This window comes from Pomacea canaliculata, linkage group LG14 (genome assembly GCF_003073045.1).
Source record: "Pomacea canaliculata isolate SZHN2017 linkage group LG14, ASM307304v1, whole genome shotgun sequence".
Lineage (NCBI taxonomy): Eukaryota > Metazoa > Mollusca > Gastropoda > Architaenioglossa > Ampullariidae > Pomacea > Pomacea canaliculata.
Genome location: NC_037603.1, coordinates 340,345 through 358,672, shown reverse-complemented (window position 1 = coordinate 358,672; position 18,328 = coordinate 340,345). Strand labels below are relative to the sequence as shown.

The 18,328-nt window shown below is 41.6% G+C and overlaps 2 protein-coding genes across 2 annotated transcripts in view; both read right to left on the bottom strand.

Moving 5' to 3' along the window:
* The window catches only part of LOC112554923 (von Willebrand factor D and EGF domain-containing protein-like), a 535,332-nt gene that overhangs the window by 223,480 nt on the left and 293,524 nt on the right, over positions 1 to 18,328 (bottom strand). The window lies entirely within an intron of this gene.
* The window catches only part of LOC112554925, a 153,139-nt gene that overhangs the window by 12,334 nt on the left and 122,477 nt on the right, over positions 1 to 18,328 (bottom strand). The window contains exons 7-13 of the mRNA XM_025222999.1: positions 14,082 to 14,235; positions 13,656 to 13,761; positions 12,811 to 12,974; positions 10,802 to 11,548; positions 10,069 to 10,283; positions 2,614 to 2,978; positions 2,043 to 2,443 (exon numbers count right to left, since the gene is read on the bottom strand). Coding sequence (XP_025078784.1) covers positions 2,064 to 2,443; positions 2,614 to 2,978; positions 10,069 to 10,283; positions 10,802 to 11,548; positions 12,811 to 12,974; positions 13,656 to 13,761; positions 14,082 to 14,093 — 1,989 coding nt within the window. The 5' untranslated portion in view covers positions 14,094 to 14,235 and the 3' untranslated portion in view covers positions 2,043 to 2,063. The remainder of the gene's footprint in view (positions 1 to 2,042; positions 2,444 to 2,613; positions 2,979 to 10,068; positions 10,284 to 10,801; positions 11,549 to 12,810; positions 12,975 to 13,655; positions 13,762 to 14,081; positions 14,236 to 18,328) is intronic.

The following is an 18,328-nucleotide window of genomic DNA, read 5'->3' as shown; positions in this document are numbered from 1 at the left end:
CTCATAAAAGAGGCCTGAAAGTTTGTACAAAACTTAGAACTCTAGTATATAGTAGTTACTTTAGCAAAGAAACACGTTTAGGTGTATTTAGTAATTTAGTATTTGAAACAAAGTACTTTAAATACGGTGTCTTCATGCAAACTGACCAACAGCAACTCTTTTTTTTTTTAGTTTGGACTTTTTTTCCCTGCTTGCGAATTAGTTTTTCAGTCACTTGAGTAGCAAACTACGGAAGTCAGCCCTCATTCGTGGGAAAGTATAAAATATCTTTTTGAAGGTGTGGAGCACTCTTCCCTTACACCCGCTTACCCCTGTTCCTACTCACTGTCACAGTGTGAGTTCTATACGAAGGTGAAAGTCCCTCCGCGCTCCACCCTGAGTCCTAGAAGCTACCCTGGGGGTCGCCGTGTATCTGTTCTATTATTAGCTTGGCTAATGGCAGCTGAGCCGATGTTGTGTAGATGATGACGGACTAGACAGTCGGCTGATAGTCAACGGCCATAGTGACATGACAAAATGTAATTGAAGTCATATTCTAACAATAAAAGGCCTTGATAAGACAGTGCAATACTCTAAAATAAACACAAAAATTAACTGACATTCAACTTTACAGAGTGTTTATCAGTGAAGGTCGTGTACCCCATAAAGAATTCTCCAAGCGGGTACACACAATCCCTGTAATTATGTACCTGGCCGGTGGCTTGTTATTCGAGACTAGACCTCAACTGTAGGCGTCTGTCGTGTCCTAATTAAAGTGACCACGTGACAACCACATGCTGTCATAAACTCAGATCATTGTGTACATTCTTGGGTGTTCCTCATAGTGCCGTAAGCAAATGATTATGGTGGTTGCTGTCTCTGGTGTCAGCTGATCACTCAGTCGATGAACAAATGCAAAAATATATTAATAAAGAAATCCTCACACGAAGGCTGACTTAATTGTACTGGCCAAAGGGCCAAATCTCGAGCCAAGAACTAAGGTAGAGTTAGGTTTAAACAAACAAACAGCTTCACTGGTTCAAAGTTCAATGTTGCAACTCTGAATGAAAGCAATCAAGGAGGGCAGTTGAGTGGTCATGGAGAAGGGAAATTCTCTCTTCACAGAGATTATTGAAATACTCATCGTGAAACGTGGCGGCGACATTTATAAAGGATTTGAAACAACATTTGTACATGGTGTGAATGTGTTTGTGCCAAACAGTTCAACTTGTAACATGTGTTGTATAAGTGAGCCGCTAGTGTTTGTTGTGTTTACATCAATAAATCTCTTAACTCAATGAAGCGGGTTTTGATGGACCACTCGTGTCTGTATTTAGTCTCAGAGTTCTGTCCCCTTTGTTTACCACTGGCAGTAAACAATATCAGACTGAACACTTTAGTGTACGACACTGACATTACAGTCTGATGAGGTTATTTGACAGCACGTGTACAACATCTTATACACACAGTGACACAGATATCACACTGGTAGACTCACACATTAATCCAGATATCAAATCAAAAATCAAAATCAAATTAAATCAAATCAGACTTTATATTGTCTGTCGAGGAGACCGAAGACAGAAATTTTTCTTTTGCTCACATGAGCAGGCATACATACTCATACAGATATTTAACACTCACAGTTAGGAGTAAAGATACATTATAATTGCAGCTTGAAATGGTCAATGAAATTTAAATACTTTATATATCTTTGTTAATTATTAAAAAATATGTTGGCACTGCAGATTGCAACGAAATGTGTCTTAACTGCATTTCCCTCAACCTCCTAGTACTTTGTCAGCTGTGACACAGATATCACACTTGTAGACTGACACACGCACGGTTATGCTGACACATTAACACACACACACAAAACAGAAACAGACAAACTTGTTGACACTTGTTTTGTAAACAGAGACTCGGACCTCATTATGTAAAAATCTGTAATGACGTCATATCAAGGTGATGACGTGGTGATAGACTGAGAGTAGAAGAGGACAAACACTAAAAGACAATTGTTGGTGTAAGAGACTGACACACGACTACAGCAGGTGACAGGTGTGTCAGTGTCAGTGTCAGTGTCAGTCACCTTCAAGCGGCTTGTCGTCAGGGGAGATAATCACAAGTTGTGACGTACAGCGTGACATGAGGTCAAGTCGGACACAGGTTAAGTAACCGTAATTAAGGTCATCCAGACAGACGACGACTTTTCTCTCCAGACCACAAACACGACTTCCACGCGTCACCCACACCACGTCACTGCGGGCCGTGACCACGTCCTCGATGTCATCATCCTTCATCACCTCCACTGGGATACCCGCTTCTAGCAGTGCTGTGACCACACCCCACTGATCACTATCGTAATCCCAGTACAACACCAGCACGTCTCTCCACTGTAGACAGGGTGGTGTTGTGCCGACACTGGTAGAGGTCAATGTTGTAGATGTTGTTGTGCTTCTCCCTGTCAACATGGATATAAACAATAGCATCGTGACGTCATCACGTAAACTGAGAGACACACGTCACTAACACAGACTTATTTACAAGACTGTTTCTCACCCGTTCGTTATTCATCACATAGGTAAGTGTTTAATTGTAAACAACGTTACACTACACAATACACACACCTACCTGTAACACCAACACGGAGACTGTGTAGGAAGCTGGCCACCTCACGACCGCACGTCACACAGTCACCTAGCCTGTAACGTGAGTGATCCTGACCTCGGTGATACACTCGTCTGACTGGCGGGCCGTCTGTGTGGTCGGGCACACCTCGCTCTCTGTACGGCTGTACATAACGGTGTGTAGTGATCACCTCGTCCTGCTCGACTTCCCTGACGACGGCCGGAGGAGAGCGGAGGGGTCTGGTTAAATATTCCACTTGAAAGCCGGTGGGTGCGTCTCCATGGTAACAACTTGCCGCCCACAGATGGAGACGAGGAACTCGTGTCAGCAGCAACTCACAGAAAGTCTGGAAGTTGGTGTAGCCAGCACTGTAACATAGGATGTAGCTACACACATTACACTGTGTACTATTATTAATGTGTGATTCTGTTTGTGTCTTATGTGTAATATTGTTACCAATGATGTCATCAAGTAAGTGATGTCACAATAATGACACGTGTTGCAACACAATCTGTGTAACAGCCGATGCTTCAAAACAAATCTATGTTGACAACACAACACCTCCATCAGGTGTCACAACTGTTGAGGAAACATCACCTGTTAAGCACCAAATAGTTGTAATACAGTAAATGTGTAGACAGCATCTACCTGTGTGTCTATCATCACATCACACGCTGTACAACTCACTCTAAATCACTCCCTACTTCATCAGCGATGACGTACAACGACCCTCCGATCGCCATCTGTGACAAGTCGTTTACGACCTTCTCCACGTCGTCACTTTCATCAAGCTCATACTGCAGGAGGTGAGGCTGACAGGGTGATACACCTGCTGACTGTTGTGTCTTTACTGTCTGCAGCAACAGGTGATACAACATGGTGCACGCTGCACGACTTTTACTCCACGTACTGACAACGTAGACGTGGTGACCACATCGCAGCCACTCTATGGCCATCAGCAGCAGCACCACAGTTTTACCTGTACCGGGCGGTCCGGTGACAAAGAGTGTGGGAGGCGCCGTGTGTAGCAGGTGAACTTGCTCCGGGAAGAGTGTTATTACAGCAGTGTAGCACTCTCCTGTCCACCACACGGCCTCACCCAGGGTCTTGACACTCACACGTGGAGGACATGTGCATGGCACAGTCACTGTTGTCGCCGGACCACAGAACCTACAACAAACAAATGTTGGATACAAACTTCTACGAAAAGAAACAAAACCAAAACTTGAAAGTAGTTACTAAATTCTGTTTCTCTCTCTGTCACTAACGGTCTACTGTCTACTAAGAGTTGTGCATGTCGCGGTTAAGCATGAATTCTTCTCTCTAACTTTATTCTTTTCACCAATAAATACTGTCAACTCCGCAATCTAACGCCAAACAGGAAAAAATAGCTATTGTTAACTTTGAGAAAATAGTTTAGCTGAGTGAATAAACAAAGTAACCTCACATAACTATTACAAACTGTACAGAATCTTCATACAATATTTACAGTAAAACCTCGATTTCACGTTTCTCAAGGGACCGCCATAATAAACGTGACATAGAGGAAACACTTTATTTGCTTCAGGTGACATCCAGACATGGAGAAAGTATGACAGACACCGCATGTCACAATCCTGTCTAAACATATTACGATGTCAAAGTCCAACAGGTGAGCAGCAAGGTTGTGACCGTGTATAGACAAGACTTTATGTCCCCGTGGGGAGGAACTCATCCAAGGTGGCCTGTCCTGTGAGTTGTGCTCCTATTTACATCACGGTTTCCGCACGTTGCACGTGTCCCAACATATCGCTGCCCCCAGGGGCCTGAAGGCAAACTTCCCTCACGTGTCCAGCGCTGCGAGGGCTTCGGACACTTGTTGGTGGTGGACCTGTTGATTCTCAATAGTCGTCGTCGTCGCTTCCGGTGTCGCCATCAACTCCATCTCCACTGTGTGTCACAGCCGCAGCTTCCTCGCATATTTTGTCAAGAGAAAGTTCACCGCAAGTTTCCAAGCTCTCGTCGCAGATAACAAAAACGTCGAAGTTCAATTTAGATGCACCAGAGGTTACTCTGTCCCAGTCATCTCGTACATCTTCATCATTCAGGCTCACATCGCCAGTATCATCCCCGTCATGTACAACGTCCGACACACCTGACTGAACATTGAAACGAGCCTTGGCGATACAGTCCTCATAGTTGACGGCTTAATTGCAGTCCATGATGCGTCGACAAACTTCATGACCCTTAAGATGTCAATCTTCATGTCAAAATGTGTAACGTTAAATAATAGGCAAAGGAGAACCTGCAGGGCACTTTTCGGCACGACGTTAGAGAAGATGGAACAACTGGTCAGCACCTGAAGCGACTTCGGCATCTGTACCGTCAACTTCACTTGAACCTCGAGACCGGACCAAGAGGACACGACTCGGGAAGAAGGACGCTGAAGAACGTTGAGCAAGGGGCTAGTCACTGACTGTCAGGACTACCTGCTGCCGCCGTGGAAAGGACTACGTGACCAGGACTTGCGCTACCTGTGAGAGTTAGATGTTCGACGCCAGGGCTGACAAAAGTCGTCGTTCTCAAGAGAGGAGAACGCCAGCTGGGTTCGTTCGCACCCCAAAGAACCGGAGAACTGTGCATGAAGGTTGTTGTCGCTCTCTGACGAGGTTGGCAGATCGGGCGGGAAGGACGACGGACTGGCGGAGCAACATTTTTGAGGATAAGTTATCAGAGTTCCGTGACTGTCGGCTGGAGTAATGATCTCCACCAGCTCCCCATCGTGGGCACAGAAAAAAAAAACAAAAACAGTTTTAACATCAGAGCTGAGTTGTAAGACTGGAAGCAGAATGAAAGTGGCTTCATATACAGAATAAACAGAAGTGGGCCGACTACCGAGTCTTGAGGGATGCCTCAAGAAAGAGGAGCAGGGTGAGATGTTTGACCATCAACAAACACAGTCTGCATCCTATCAGTGAGATAGGAGTTGAACCCCGCTAGTTCAGGTCCAGAAATCCCGTAGAGGGTGTGTAGTGTATGAAGGAGCAGAGAGTGGTCCATAGTGTCAAATGCAGCAGACAGGTCCAGTAGAGTTAAGGTAGAAACATCACCACCGTCAAGGGCAGATAATATGTGGGTGGTAACTTTAATTAAAGTAGTTTCAGTTCTGTGAAAAGGTCTATATGCTGACTGAGCATGGGGGATGAGCTGGTGCTCCAGTAAGTAGCCCACAGCTGTGTTAAACCTACTTTCTCTGTGATCTTTGAGAGAAAAGACAAGTTGGAAGCTGGGCGACAATTGTTCGACACATTGACATCAAGCATGGATTTCTTCAGAACTGGCTTCACTAGAGCATTTTTAAACAAAGATGAGAAAACATCTGATCACAAGCTGACAGTCACAATGTTTGTAATGGAAGGAAGTAAAATATGTAACTACTCAAGAAGACTTGTTGATATTTGATCGAACTGGCAAGTTGTTGGTTTGGCTTTCAGAATAACCGCCTTTATATCAGCATCACAGGCTGGTTGAAATTCGACCAGAGAGTGTCCCTGGGAAATATCACAAGAGATGCTGTCAGGCTCTGATATCGAGTACAAAAATGATCGAATGTCCGAAATCTTGTTAGCAAAAAAATTTCACAACACTTGTGGCAACTGTGAAGCAGGATAGTGGGTGGGCAGTGCAATCGCCTTGCTATTTCTAGTCATTCGATTTTAGAAGTTGAAAAGTGTCTTGAGGTAAGTGCAATTAATTATTTTAGCCTGAAGATATGTTTTAACCTTGTTGATATATTTTCCAAGGTTTCGCTTCGCATGCCAAGACATGTTGCCATGTTAATTGTCTTTACTTTTGGGTTATTATCAACCGCGGTAATTATATCCACTTATTCTGGAAGCGAAAACATTCTCCTTTCAGTTGCCATGGTTATAGGGCTGTTTACCACAAACAACAAAACGCGTGCGACTACATACAGGTCTCGAGTGGAACCCGTTTTAGGATGGGGGTAGAGAGGTGGGTGTGGTCAGATGAATAACACGTTCGCTGTATGTAACTGGAGTGGCGTACATGTACACAACACTGTCATAAAATACAACTGCATGACTCTGGTCAGCCTTGTCTTTAACGAGGTGACTGTTAACAGGCGGCGATGTTAAATGTCAGGATTCTCTCAACAAGAGACATGTAAACAGTCTCCAGAACCCAGAGCTGACATTGAAGCTGGGAGTTTCTTCAAAAGGTGCAGTGTTTGTTGGGCCTTTTGTATTGGTGGGGAGAGAGAGATTCTGCCATCCGTTCCATATCAAAGGTCATCTCCTTCCTTTTCTAAACATTCAGCTCCAGGAAGACGCGGTCAAACCAGTTCCCCCACGCAGGCCAGGCACTGTAACAGGGACTGAGGATCTGCTCGTCTGACAGAATCATTTCTTCCACTGATAGTGTCGTGAAATTCTGGGGTAGAGCACGTGGAGATGGTCAGAGGTTGTGATTTTTGTCGCCTCGGCTGATCACATTCTCGATACCTCTACCACTCACGTGGAAATTTACCGCGTGCTCTCACACTAATCTGCTTATTACACTTTTAATTAACCACTACAAGGTGCTCAAGCCACCCATCACACCACTACAAGGTGAGTTGCACCAGCTGGTGGTGGGGCCCAGGGGCCTAGACCCTTCCTAAATTGAAAAAATAAATGTATAGAAGAGAGCGAGCCACGTGTTTTCGCTGTTTCATAAAGAAGACCTTGGATATCTTTTGGCACGCCCACTCTTAGTCGTCCTTCCGCTGACTGACCAACCCATGCAGACAGCGTAGTCACGTGATCAGCTCTACATGGCTGAGTGCACCTCGTGATACAAACGTAGAACGTAAGCTCAGACTTTGGGAAAGTCAATCCTGTAGACCTCTATAATGTACTCGTGCGTGACGACCCACTGGAAAAAGACCATACTTACGTGTCTACATTACTTTATCTATATACGTGTCTAAATTACTATATTCTTGAAGTGTCACTGGTAAGAAGACAGACGTATATACCTCGTTGTGTATGTACATACATCTGTACGTACATATCTCTATATGTGTATACCTCTATATCTACATACCTCTACATCTACATACCTCTGTATGTACATATCTCTATATGTGTATACCTATATAACTGTATATACCTCTAATGCATGTAGAATAATTGAATATTTAAGTAATCTACATATACATAAGCAACAAAATTTACACATAAGATAATAGAAATAACAAATAACAAGACAATATATCTGCTATAATATAGCAAGACTACACAAATCAAATCAGGTTTTAACATTTGTTGTATGTGACAGTTGTCTCGATGCTCCTCAGTTACTTAAGAAGTCACTTTTGTTTACAAATACCGTTATTTAAGAACTGACATGACTAAATGGCAGCCACTGTTTCCAAACATATTTCATAGTTGGTCACAAAATTTGTAACTAATGGACAGTGCCAGACTATGTGTTAAAGGCTTTCATTGTCCTGATTACAAAAGACAACACAAAGGAGATATAGTGACAGTGAAAAAAAACGATTTTCTGGGTAGGATCTGAAGTAAAATTAAACCCTCTTAATGGGGTATCTATAATAGTATAGAGAGGTTTTAGAAATGTATCAGCCCAGTTACATTGCAGATGGAAACACTTTATTATCTTCAAGAGATTTTTAAAAAATTTTCTTTAATCCCTTCTAGCACTCTAGAAGTGTACTGAGTTATGTATTTGTTTGTAGAGGGTAAGGGTTGAACAGCACTCTGAACAGGACTGTCCCTTTCTCACGCCGGCTGAGTACCTAACAACCGGCCTTACACTGTTTACCCGCGGCGACTTTTTTTTTTTTTTGTTTTTGTAATGTTAATCAGAACAAGTAAAAACTTTATCTTTTAATTTAACCATCAGTCTTAAAGCACATCCATCTCGGCATTTCTTACTCTTATACTTTTTGTTTTAAATGAAAGCTTCGGTCACGCGAGCTAGCGTTTCTTTCGCGAGGTCGAGGTCAAAGTTTGTCAGCTTGGTAACCACGTGTGGCAGTTCGCGCATGCGTACAACAAGTCAGTGCAAAAATCATGTGCAAAAATAATAGTCGCCACCCGCGGCTACTGGCTACTGGACCTGTTGTTACACCAGAAGTTACGAAGTTGCCTGAGCTACTTGGGGAGACTCTGACCAGACAGGCTGCATGGTGGTGACCACTGGCGCCACGGGGGAGGGGAAGATCGTGACGAGACCATGGGAAAATGAGATGGATGGTTCTGGAACGTTCGACGGGAAGAGAATAAGTCATGAAGCCTTAGGTTTGAAGTTTTTTGCTTTTAAAGTCAGACACGACAGGCCAGCTGCCAACTCAAACTCTGAATACAACCTACAGTTGTGAGGCGATTACCATCTTTCTTGTGTTCTTGTACGACCAGCCCACTCTACGTAGCCATCAGCAATCGACGTGTTAAATACACATTTTTCTAATAATATTCAATCCACTAGTACAGGTTCACTCTGAGACACTAACAGACAATTGCACTTCATTTGATAATATTTTGTAGACTGTATCAGGCCTATATAGGCTAAGAGATTAGTGCTAGTTAAGTCGGGATACCTAACATAATTCTTCAAGAGTCAGAAAGGTACCATTAACATTAGTAAAGTCTCCTAATTTTTTAAGTTTTCCATCCAAGCGTTTCTTAATATATAAAATTTTTCTGCCTCTATTAATATTATAATTAAAGTGTATAGGCTCCCCGAGAAAGTCTTCTCTACATGTTGGAATGCACTTGTTCATATAATTTTTATAATGCCTCATCACATCTTGCCAGAATGTATTTTGAACGTGTTTACTTACCATATTCACCACCACAAGTGTCAAGCTTTGCTAACTCCGGTGAAACAACTGACATCCAGCTAGTAAGACTGCTACTGTTAAGTTTCAGACGACTTAACAGCTAATGTTGAGTGTTGCTATGAAAGAGTTAACATCCAACACTGTTAGTCCTCCTTCCTGATGTTGCTTACAACTCACAGCTCTTTAAATTTGTATACTTAACTTTATACAGGGTTATGGAGGTAAAGGAGCGACAGAGAGGAACTTATCCCAAGTCACTTAAAGCTGGCCCCGAAAGAAGTGAGTTCTCTGGCACCTCACTCTCCAAAGTCACAAAAACTATATGACCTTTACCTTTATATATACACATGAGAGTTTGTGTATGTGAGTAAAAACAAAAATATATTTTTTTTAGTTATGTATGTGTATGAAGGGAGAAATATCGCCTTACTGACTTAGTGGCAAAGTTGATGTCACTATCTGCATATTAACATAAAAGATTTACCGAAGAGAAAAACGGGGAAGGAATTGATCATCAGAATCAGCGATCTATCGTGTATCCAGCGACATTGTCGCACACCATAGTACTTACTCCCATAATCTGTTGACTACAAATAATGTTTAGTATTTACCTTGCTATTAATGTCCGGTAAACATCAAGTGTCATGTGACTGTCAGGTCCAGCATCAGCCACACGTCGCTGCCACCAGTGTCCGAGTTCCCCCAGCACGTGACTACTGACGTCCCACGGTGTCTTAGGGTCAGACAACTGATCAGAGGTCAAACAAAGACCAGCCGCGCCGGCGGCATCTGTTGTTTGTGGTTTTCCAAGGCAGCGACACAGGTCCTTTACAGAAATAAAATTCACGATCAGCAGCGAAATGCGCTAAACAGTTTCCAGCTGATAGTTAGGATGCCTCATACGACCTTTGAACTACATGCTCTTCACCCCTGCCTTAACCTATGCTTTGCTGAAGATTGGAAACTTTCCATAGTTCTTACAAACTATACGTTAAGGTCTTGCTAATTAGTTGGGTAAAACTGTTGGCACCACCTCTCTATCCATCGACACTTTTCTTGTCAAGTGAGACGACCTGAATTACACATTAAGGAAACAAAACTACTTCTTATTCTTTCGTGGAAGAGTACGCAGATAAGGTCCTGATTCGGCTTAAAACTGTTTTAAAACAATAGACCCTAATAATTGTTTTGACACCTAAAGTACTAAATTTGTGTATTTTAGAACTACTCTATCTCCCTCATAAGATTTGTCATTCTTGTCTATTATTAACACATCTGTCAGACCTCTATCATCAGGACAATGGTTTAGAATTAATATTGACAAATTCAACCTACGAATATTACCTGAGTGAGTTGTTTGTCACCAGCGATTGCCTGCTCTACCTGATGAGCCGTGAGGTTTGGGACAGCGATGGTCTTGGTGATGCGCAGACCGGGAGCGATGTCGGACACCAGGTGAGACAACATGGCCTCCGCCTTGTCCAGTTGAACGATGGCTTGTTTTAGTTTCTTTCGGATGTTGTTTTCCATATCCTGCTGTGACAGACCAAGCTCTCCTACGTTGTCACCAACAGCCTTCACCTCACAGACCACAAAACCGTACTCCCTGTGAATAAGAAGCACATCAAAGTCACCCTTGCCCCAGTTTTTCGGCAGAGAAGGGGGAAGACTTCTAGCTAAGGGCACCTGGGCTGCTGCAGCAGCATAACAAGGTTCTCCCAGGTACTCCCCGAACTGAAGTTGACTCATTGCAACAAACACTTCGCTGTTCTGTTGCGACATTTCCTGCAGACAAAGGAAAATGCGCTGCATGGCTGCATCATCTCTGACATCACTGTCATGAACTGAAGTAGGTTGAGGAATGGAACTTTGAACAGCGGGAGATGGATTCACCGCTACTTTGCAGGACTGACCGGCCTGTCCAGATGGTTTCTGAAGGACAAGAACATCCTGACCAGCAATGGTCTGTCTAGTCATCGGCACGCGGTTGATGTAGACAGGAGGCAGGAAGTAGGCCTGTGAGTCAAATTTAGGGAAGGCGGCCTCAACCCATTTTAGCCAAAACTCCTGTGCTCGCTGTAAAACATCTTCCTGCATCAAAGTAATTTTTAGTGAAAATGCTTACCAGATTAGTCGGATTATTCTTGAATTGATATGTAATTTATTTACTATGCAAAGAACACTTGTTGGTTTAGTTGTTTTTCCTACACTTTAGATAAGAAAGTAACAGAGTGTAAAAATACGTCTTTTACTTTTCTTGGAAAAAGTATATTATTTTAAAATAACTATTTTAAAGGGATACTCAAGGCTTGTGATAAGGCTCTGGCGACGGTCAAACGTTTCAAAACTATATTTAGTTACAATTATAGAGCACGAGAGCGATACAGGAGAAATAAAGGATTCGGTTCTCACTTAATTACCACTTATTAGCACTATTTCGGTTGCCGATGTTTATAAAAATTGAAAAAATCCAGTGAAATCGACCCTTGTGTCCTTCCGCCGAGTAACCACGATAGCTTCCCGAGATGGTCAAACAGACTTGTCTTCTTATGACATCAGTCTCCTTATGACGTCAGTCTCCTAAAACGTCACTCTCTGACAGGAAGTGTCTGAGGTCATTGCAAAGATTTGACGTCTGTTTATTCGTATGACGCACTCTGTGTGTAAGGCTTGTAAGGCTCTGTCTTTTGGAAACTGATGAAACGAAAATTTTGAATCTTTTTCTATCTTTTCGTGGCAATCGGGTGCAGCACATTCTCACTATGGAAACCACACGTCATAGGGTCACGTGACGGAGGACGAGACTTCGTGGAAGCAAAAAAAGAGTCCCGTGTAATTTCTCTTATTAAACACAACATTCTACTGAAAACATTCAACGTTTTCCACATGAACACACATATAAATAGACGAGATTCAAAGTGATCCTACTCTTTACGCGATTCTAAGCAGTTTTATTTTGCCTTTAGAATCCCTTTAATAGTCTTAAATTTAAAATGACATTATTATTAACATATAAGCTTTCTTAACTAAAAATCTGTGACTTGATTTTTTACAGCTATTAACCCGAGGACAATTACTATTAGCATGAATTTTCTGATCAACACAATAATTATTACCGATTACAAAAAAAAAAAGAGCTTATTTTGCATTTTTATTAAATTTGTGTTAAATACATAAAAATAGACCAGAAATGACTAATTTTATTTCAGTAACATGACTTTTAAAAAACACTTTTGACCTGTGTATTTGCGTGATTTTTTTTATTGACAATAATGACTTTGTCCATCGTCACTTCGTGGACATCTCTTTTTGATGACTTTAACCTTCACCGCTCCTTAATGTAGCTACTACACCTGCGATCCAGTCATCTGATTGAGGAGCCTGACAGCATTCTCGATTTGTGTATGGTCACCCTTAATGATGACAGTCTTCCTGTCAGGTACGGATGATGGGTTGGGGTCAACCTGTACATCAGCACCTGACCGAGTCCTGACCTCCTGGAGTCGGCGCGCGTTACCTTCAATAATGTAAACCATATGAATTATGTTAAAGGATTCCAGTAAGTAGTACAGATTATCGTTTGTGTCTTCATATTTTGTCTCTTTTGCTTAAACATTTACAATGGTGACATGACAGTAACCTGTTTGTCACGAACTCTACGAAGGTGTTGCAATGATCTACTGTCTTGGTCCCAATGGGCAATTTAAACTTGGCAAGGTGCTCTAGTTACAGTAGGTTAAAAATAAAAGTAGAACACGTGCACTGCAAGCTGCATCGTTGATGTGTACAGTAAAAGGAAGGCAAATTATATATACTATAAAATAAACAACTTGCATCAAGAATAATCAAGTGCGCACCATCAACATCACACACACACACACACCGACATTTATCTGAGGTTGAGCAGCTAGACCGCAGATGGCACAAACGACTTCAGGTGTCTGTTACAACAGATGTGGACAATACTGTTCAGACTCTTTCTATCATGGACAGAGAGATTGCAAAACCAGCATACAAATGAAAAGGATAAAAGACTCTCAATAAACAACTGGTAGAAACCTGGTACACTTATACAAATATAGTGTAGAGACCAATATGTACAGATTTATGTACAACACAATCCACCCCGTGTCTGTAAGACTTACAGCCTGTCTGCTCACAATGCCACTTGTCTGTATTTGCAAGAAATACAACTCACCTGGGTCTGTAAGACAAGCAGCCTCAGCATCAGTCACGTGGTGCAGGTAAACTTCGACTTTCCCTAAAGCTCCTGTACCAACAGCCGCCTTCTTTTTACTCTTGTCCTGTTGGTGAAAACATCAGGTGTGACAATGAGATTAAATTAAATACAAACATATTCTAGATGTGAGGTGTACGTGAGAGGAGACCTGCTCAAACGGGAAACAATTTGATGATTAGAGTAACCTGAGTGACACTATACCGACCTAGCTCACGTTTTGTCACATGTAGAGCGACACATAGTAATGAGACTAAAAATAGAGAATACTAGTGGCAGACTAACTACATGTCAGAATGTCGGAAACAAACTTTGAAGGATTACGGCCATACGACTGTGTGTGTGAGAGAGAGAGAGAAAGAGAAAGAGGAGATGGCCAAAGCATACCATTCTCTTCATCAGCTACAGCGACTGTCCTCTCTCACAACAGGTAAGCAGACAGGTAACAGTTGTCTGCCCTCAACAGGACCCAGTCTGTGGGGAGCATCGTCTGTCGTCTGCAGGAAACTCAATGTAAGCTGTTCGCTGAATGAAGCAGATTCTGAAAAACAGCCAGGATGTCTCCCCACTTACTGTGGGTAGATCCGGTAGTTCAATGGCGGCCTATCCTTCAGTCCATCAGAGGAAAAGGACGGTCGGTGTCGGGTCGCTCAAGGAAGGAGAGTGGCGATGGTCTGCAGACCAAGCCCCGTATGCATGTAGACCGGAGAAGGGGTTTAAACGGGTGTAGCGCTGCTCAGGGTGGATAACAGCGAAAAATTTGTAGGCACGGGAGCCCGGAGAAGCTGTCCGGTCTGGCGGCTCGGGTGTAAAGTTATCGGCGGCCTTCACTGTGTTCACTGGCAACAACGTCGATTGTCGAGACGAAATCGGGTGTTTGGTGACAGATCGCACCCGTTTGAAGTGTTGGATGACTTAGAACTGTATTGCAAAATTTATTTTAGACGAGAGAACATTCTAGCGCTGACCGCTGAAGTGTCATGCGAGATCGCTGTCACCAATCGGCAAGGCACACTAACATCTCTACTACAAGTGCTCATCTCTTTACCATATTATTTCACATCAAACTTTCAAGAAGTGTGTGGAGAATTCACTGCCGTAGACAAATCGACTGTTAGTCGTACTGTGGCGAGAGACACCGATGTTTCGCATCAGCGAGCACCTAACGAAATTTCATTGCCGGATCAAGGTTGTGCTGAAAAGACAAAGATGTGCAGACACAATTTCCAAAAATAGTTGGATTTATAGACAGCAATTGGATTTCAGACTCCAAAAGAAAATAAAGTAAACTTTTATATAAAATATTGATAATTGAATTTATGAGGCGCTTGTGATTATGTAAATATTTGCTGAATGCATCACACGCGAAAGGATTGCAAAACAAACCTACAGTCCAGTACATCTATACAAGAAACACGTAGACAAAATGAAACCCTAGAAATGAAAGGCTCTACATACTTAATTATCTTTTAAACTTTAAAAAATTTGTTGACCAACATACAAATAATTTATCACCTTACTATACTCACAATCCTAATGCCTAAAAGTTCCATTCTTTATGGACATCAACAAATGGAAAGACCCTTATTGGATGAGATGGATGAAGATGTAAGGAATGAATCAAATAGTGCTACACTACACAAAATATTTCTTGAAAAATTCTTAAAGTAAAAGGTTATAAAATCAAATCCCACAAATGCAAGCATTGGTTAAACATGCCAATTGATGTGCTTGTCTGTCTATGATAGGAACAGTTTGAACACTATTGCCCATATTAGATATAAGATCATTTTTGTCAAGCAGAAGAATTTGAGTTTTTGTTGCAATTAGTAACTTGTCAGGAAATTGGCATCTACTCAATATCTGTACATGCCACTGCAGGAGAACTTGTTTTATTGAATTCATGCAAACCTTATGCTGTTCTAAAAATGCAGAAGGAATATATATATACCCAAAAACAAAATCTTTTTTTTTATTTCAACTGCTAAATAGTAAGTGTAAGATGTGTGTGCAAAGGGTATTGTGCTAGATGTAGGAAACTAGGAATTTTTTTTTATCACCACTTTGTTTTGTAACTAAGCACTTGCTGTCTAACTTAGCAGATTTAATGACCTCTAGTATTAAAAATGTTTGTCATTTGTCAATGACATTATATTTTGTGTGTTCGAATCACCATATTCAGTAAATGTATCAAGCAGTTTTTAACAAATACTACAATGTTACCCTCTCCTAATGCCACTCTTTATATTTAGCATGTGCGTAGACACTTTATAAATGCAATGAAGTCTAGCTAGATGTGTATGTAATAAATAGTAAATTGCTTTCAATCATTAAATAATGCATCATTTGGGTTATCAGTTTAATGATGTAAAGAATTTAAGACAACGTTTGGCTGAACAAAGCTATATTTGTAAATATTTACATTTCAAGACTCTTCATTTGTCTTTGATTTCAGGGCACTTCAATGTGCAAACCTCAAGAATTTACTTTTTGTGTGATGACTCTCCATAAAATCTCTTTTTTTTAAAGGTTGAGTCACAGTAGTACCTATCCACACGGCTGGGCGTCATGGTTTTTTTTTAGGGGGGGGGAGGGGTCTGGAGCACTGGTTTCTTCAATCTCTCTCTCTTACCTATAACAATAACATTCTCCAATTCTCTTACTTTTTGTCTCTCCTGCACTCACACATTTTCTTGCATCTGTCGCTCTCATTCTCACACAGGCATGCAAACAAAACTCCACTTTCACTCCTGCATCTCATTATATTCAACAACACATCAGGTTCATCCTATCTTTCACTTTTCTAGGGACATTATAACTATAGCAATAAGTGATTACAGAAAATATACTCCATGCTGGCATTTTCAATAATATAGATTAGAGGTGTGAGCTGTATGAGAAGAAAAATGCAGATTTTCTGAGGTCAGATTTACTAGTATAGGTTTGTGTTATGAGGTAAAGACGATGCTCCACAACAGTCCAGTGTGCAGATCCTGGGCTAGGGTACTTTGCTGTGCAACTTCACCCCCTCTTCCCCTTTTTTAAACTTCTATTGTATTGTTTTAATTATTAATGATTTCTGTCAATTTTTTCACAAAACATGTACAACACAGGCAATGATACACAATTTATTAAGTCCATAAAACTACTAAAGGCCTTGATGTTGTCATTAAACGTTTATTATATAAAGAAAGCACTTTAAAGGAATATGTAAACCCTGCTCAAAACTACTTTTCTAACATATTAAAGACTAACATATAAGACTATACACAGCTTGATTAACATGATTTTTCTCGGCAGTCAATTGGTTTTCGCGAAAGGCTTGACAGAAAATTGATCATATTAGAGAACGAAAACATCCCAAAGCAAAGCACAAAAAAACACTGGAAGTTTTGAACCCAGCAACTGTCAATCTTCAGACTTCGCTCGTAACCGCCACGCTACAGAGACGTAGCTCACGGAGCGCTCTAATCTTACTTACTTGTAGTTTAACATCGTCTCGGATCTTTTGGGTCTTCATTTATTTTAAATTTACCTGTTATCAGATTTAGGCCTTGAGTTATTTGGCATGTTGCAATCAACTTTATGCCGCCCTTCATAGTGTTTAAAAGTTATAGAATTAGCCCCACAACAAGTTTCAAAGCTGGCAAAGAGTGAAGAGGAGAGTTTGCTTTGTACGGAAAAGTCGCTGACGTCACTCTTCAGAAGGCTTCCGAAGTTTTTCCCTTCACTGGAACCTTGAGGGAAAACAATAAGCCTCTCGTCAAGCAAAAAACTTCGACAGCAGTTCTGAACGCTTGCAATTTAATAATTCTTTAGCCGTTAGCGATAATTGAATCAAGATGTCTGGTCTCAGAGTCTTGCATGATTGCATCTTTGTTTAGTCCATCAAATCTGTTTGAGTGTTCTGATCATTTGAACAGGAATCTTCTATGCCGCCATGTAAAACTCTCTTCGCAAGCACTTGAGCAACCAAAATCACTTTCACACAATTTTTCTTCCTGGCTTGTCTCACTGCTGATTGATTTTTGCTTCTTGCTTGCAGTATGTAGAGTAGGGACAGATGCATTACCCCTTGTCACACAATAGCATCCAAAACACAGCCAACACTCTTTCCTTTGTTCTCTAACAAAAATAATCTATCAACACTAGATTAAAAAAGGCCTGCCGGCCGGCCATCTCTGGCGCGGCACTCCGACAAACAGACAATCCCACAAATTGTTGTCTTTCAAATTGCTGTCTCCCTCCTCCAGCTACGTTTCCTGTCCCCCTTCGGGCTAAAAATTAACATTATAAAAATATAACACAGGAGGTTTGTGACAACGAGAAAGCTAAATCAGCTCAGGTAGCACAGGAAATGAAGAACTATAACATCAAGCTCCTCGGCCTGTGCGAGATAAGGTGGAATGGCAACGGTCAGACCAGACTTTCGTCAGGGGAAACCATCATCTACTCTTGACATGAAGACTCTGACCATGGCCACACACAAGGAGTAACAGTACTGATGACACCAGAGGCTGCAAGATCACTAATAGCATGGGAACTAGTTTATCCAGGACTCATGTCAGCAAGGTTTAACTCCAAAAGAAGAAAGATCACCATCATCTAGTGCTATGCAATTACCAACGCAACTA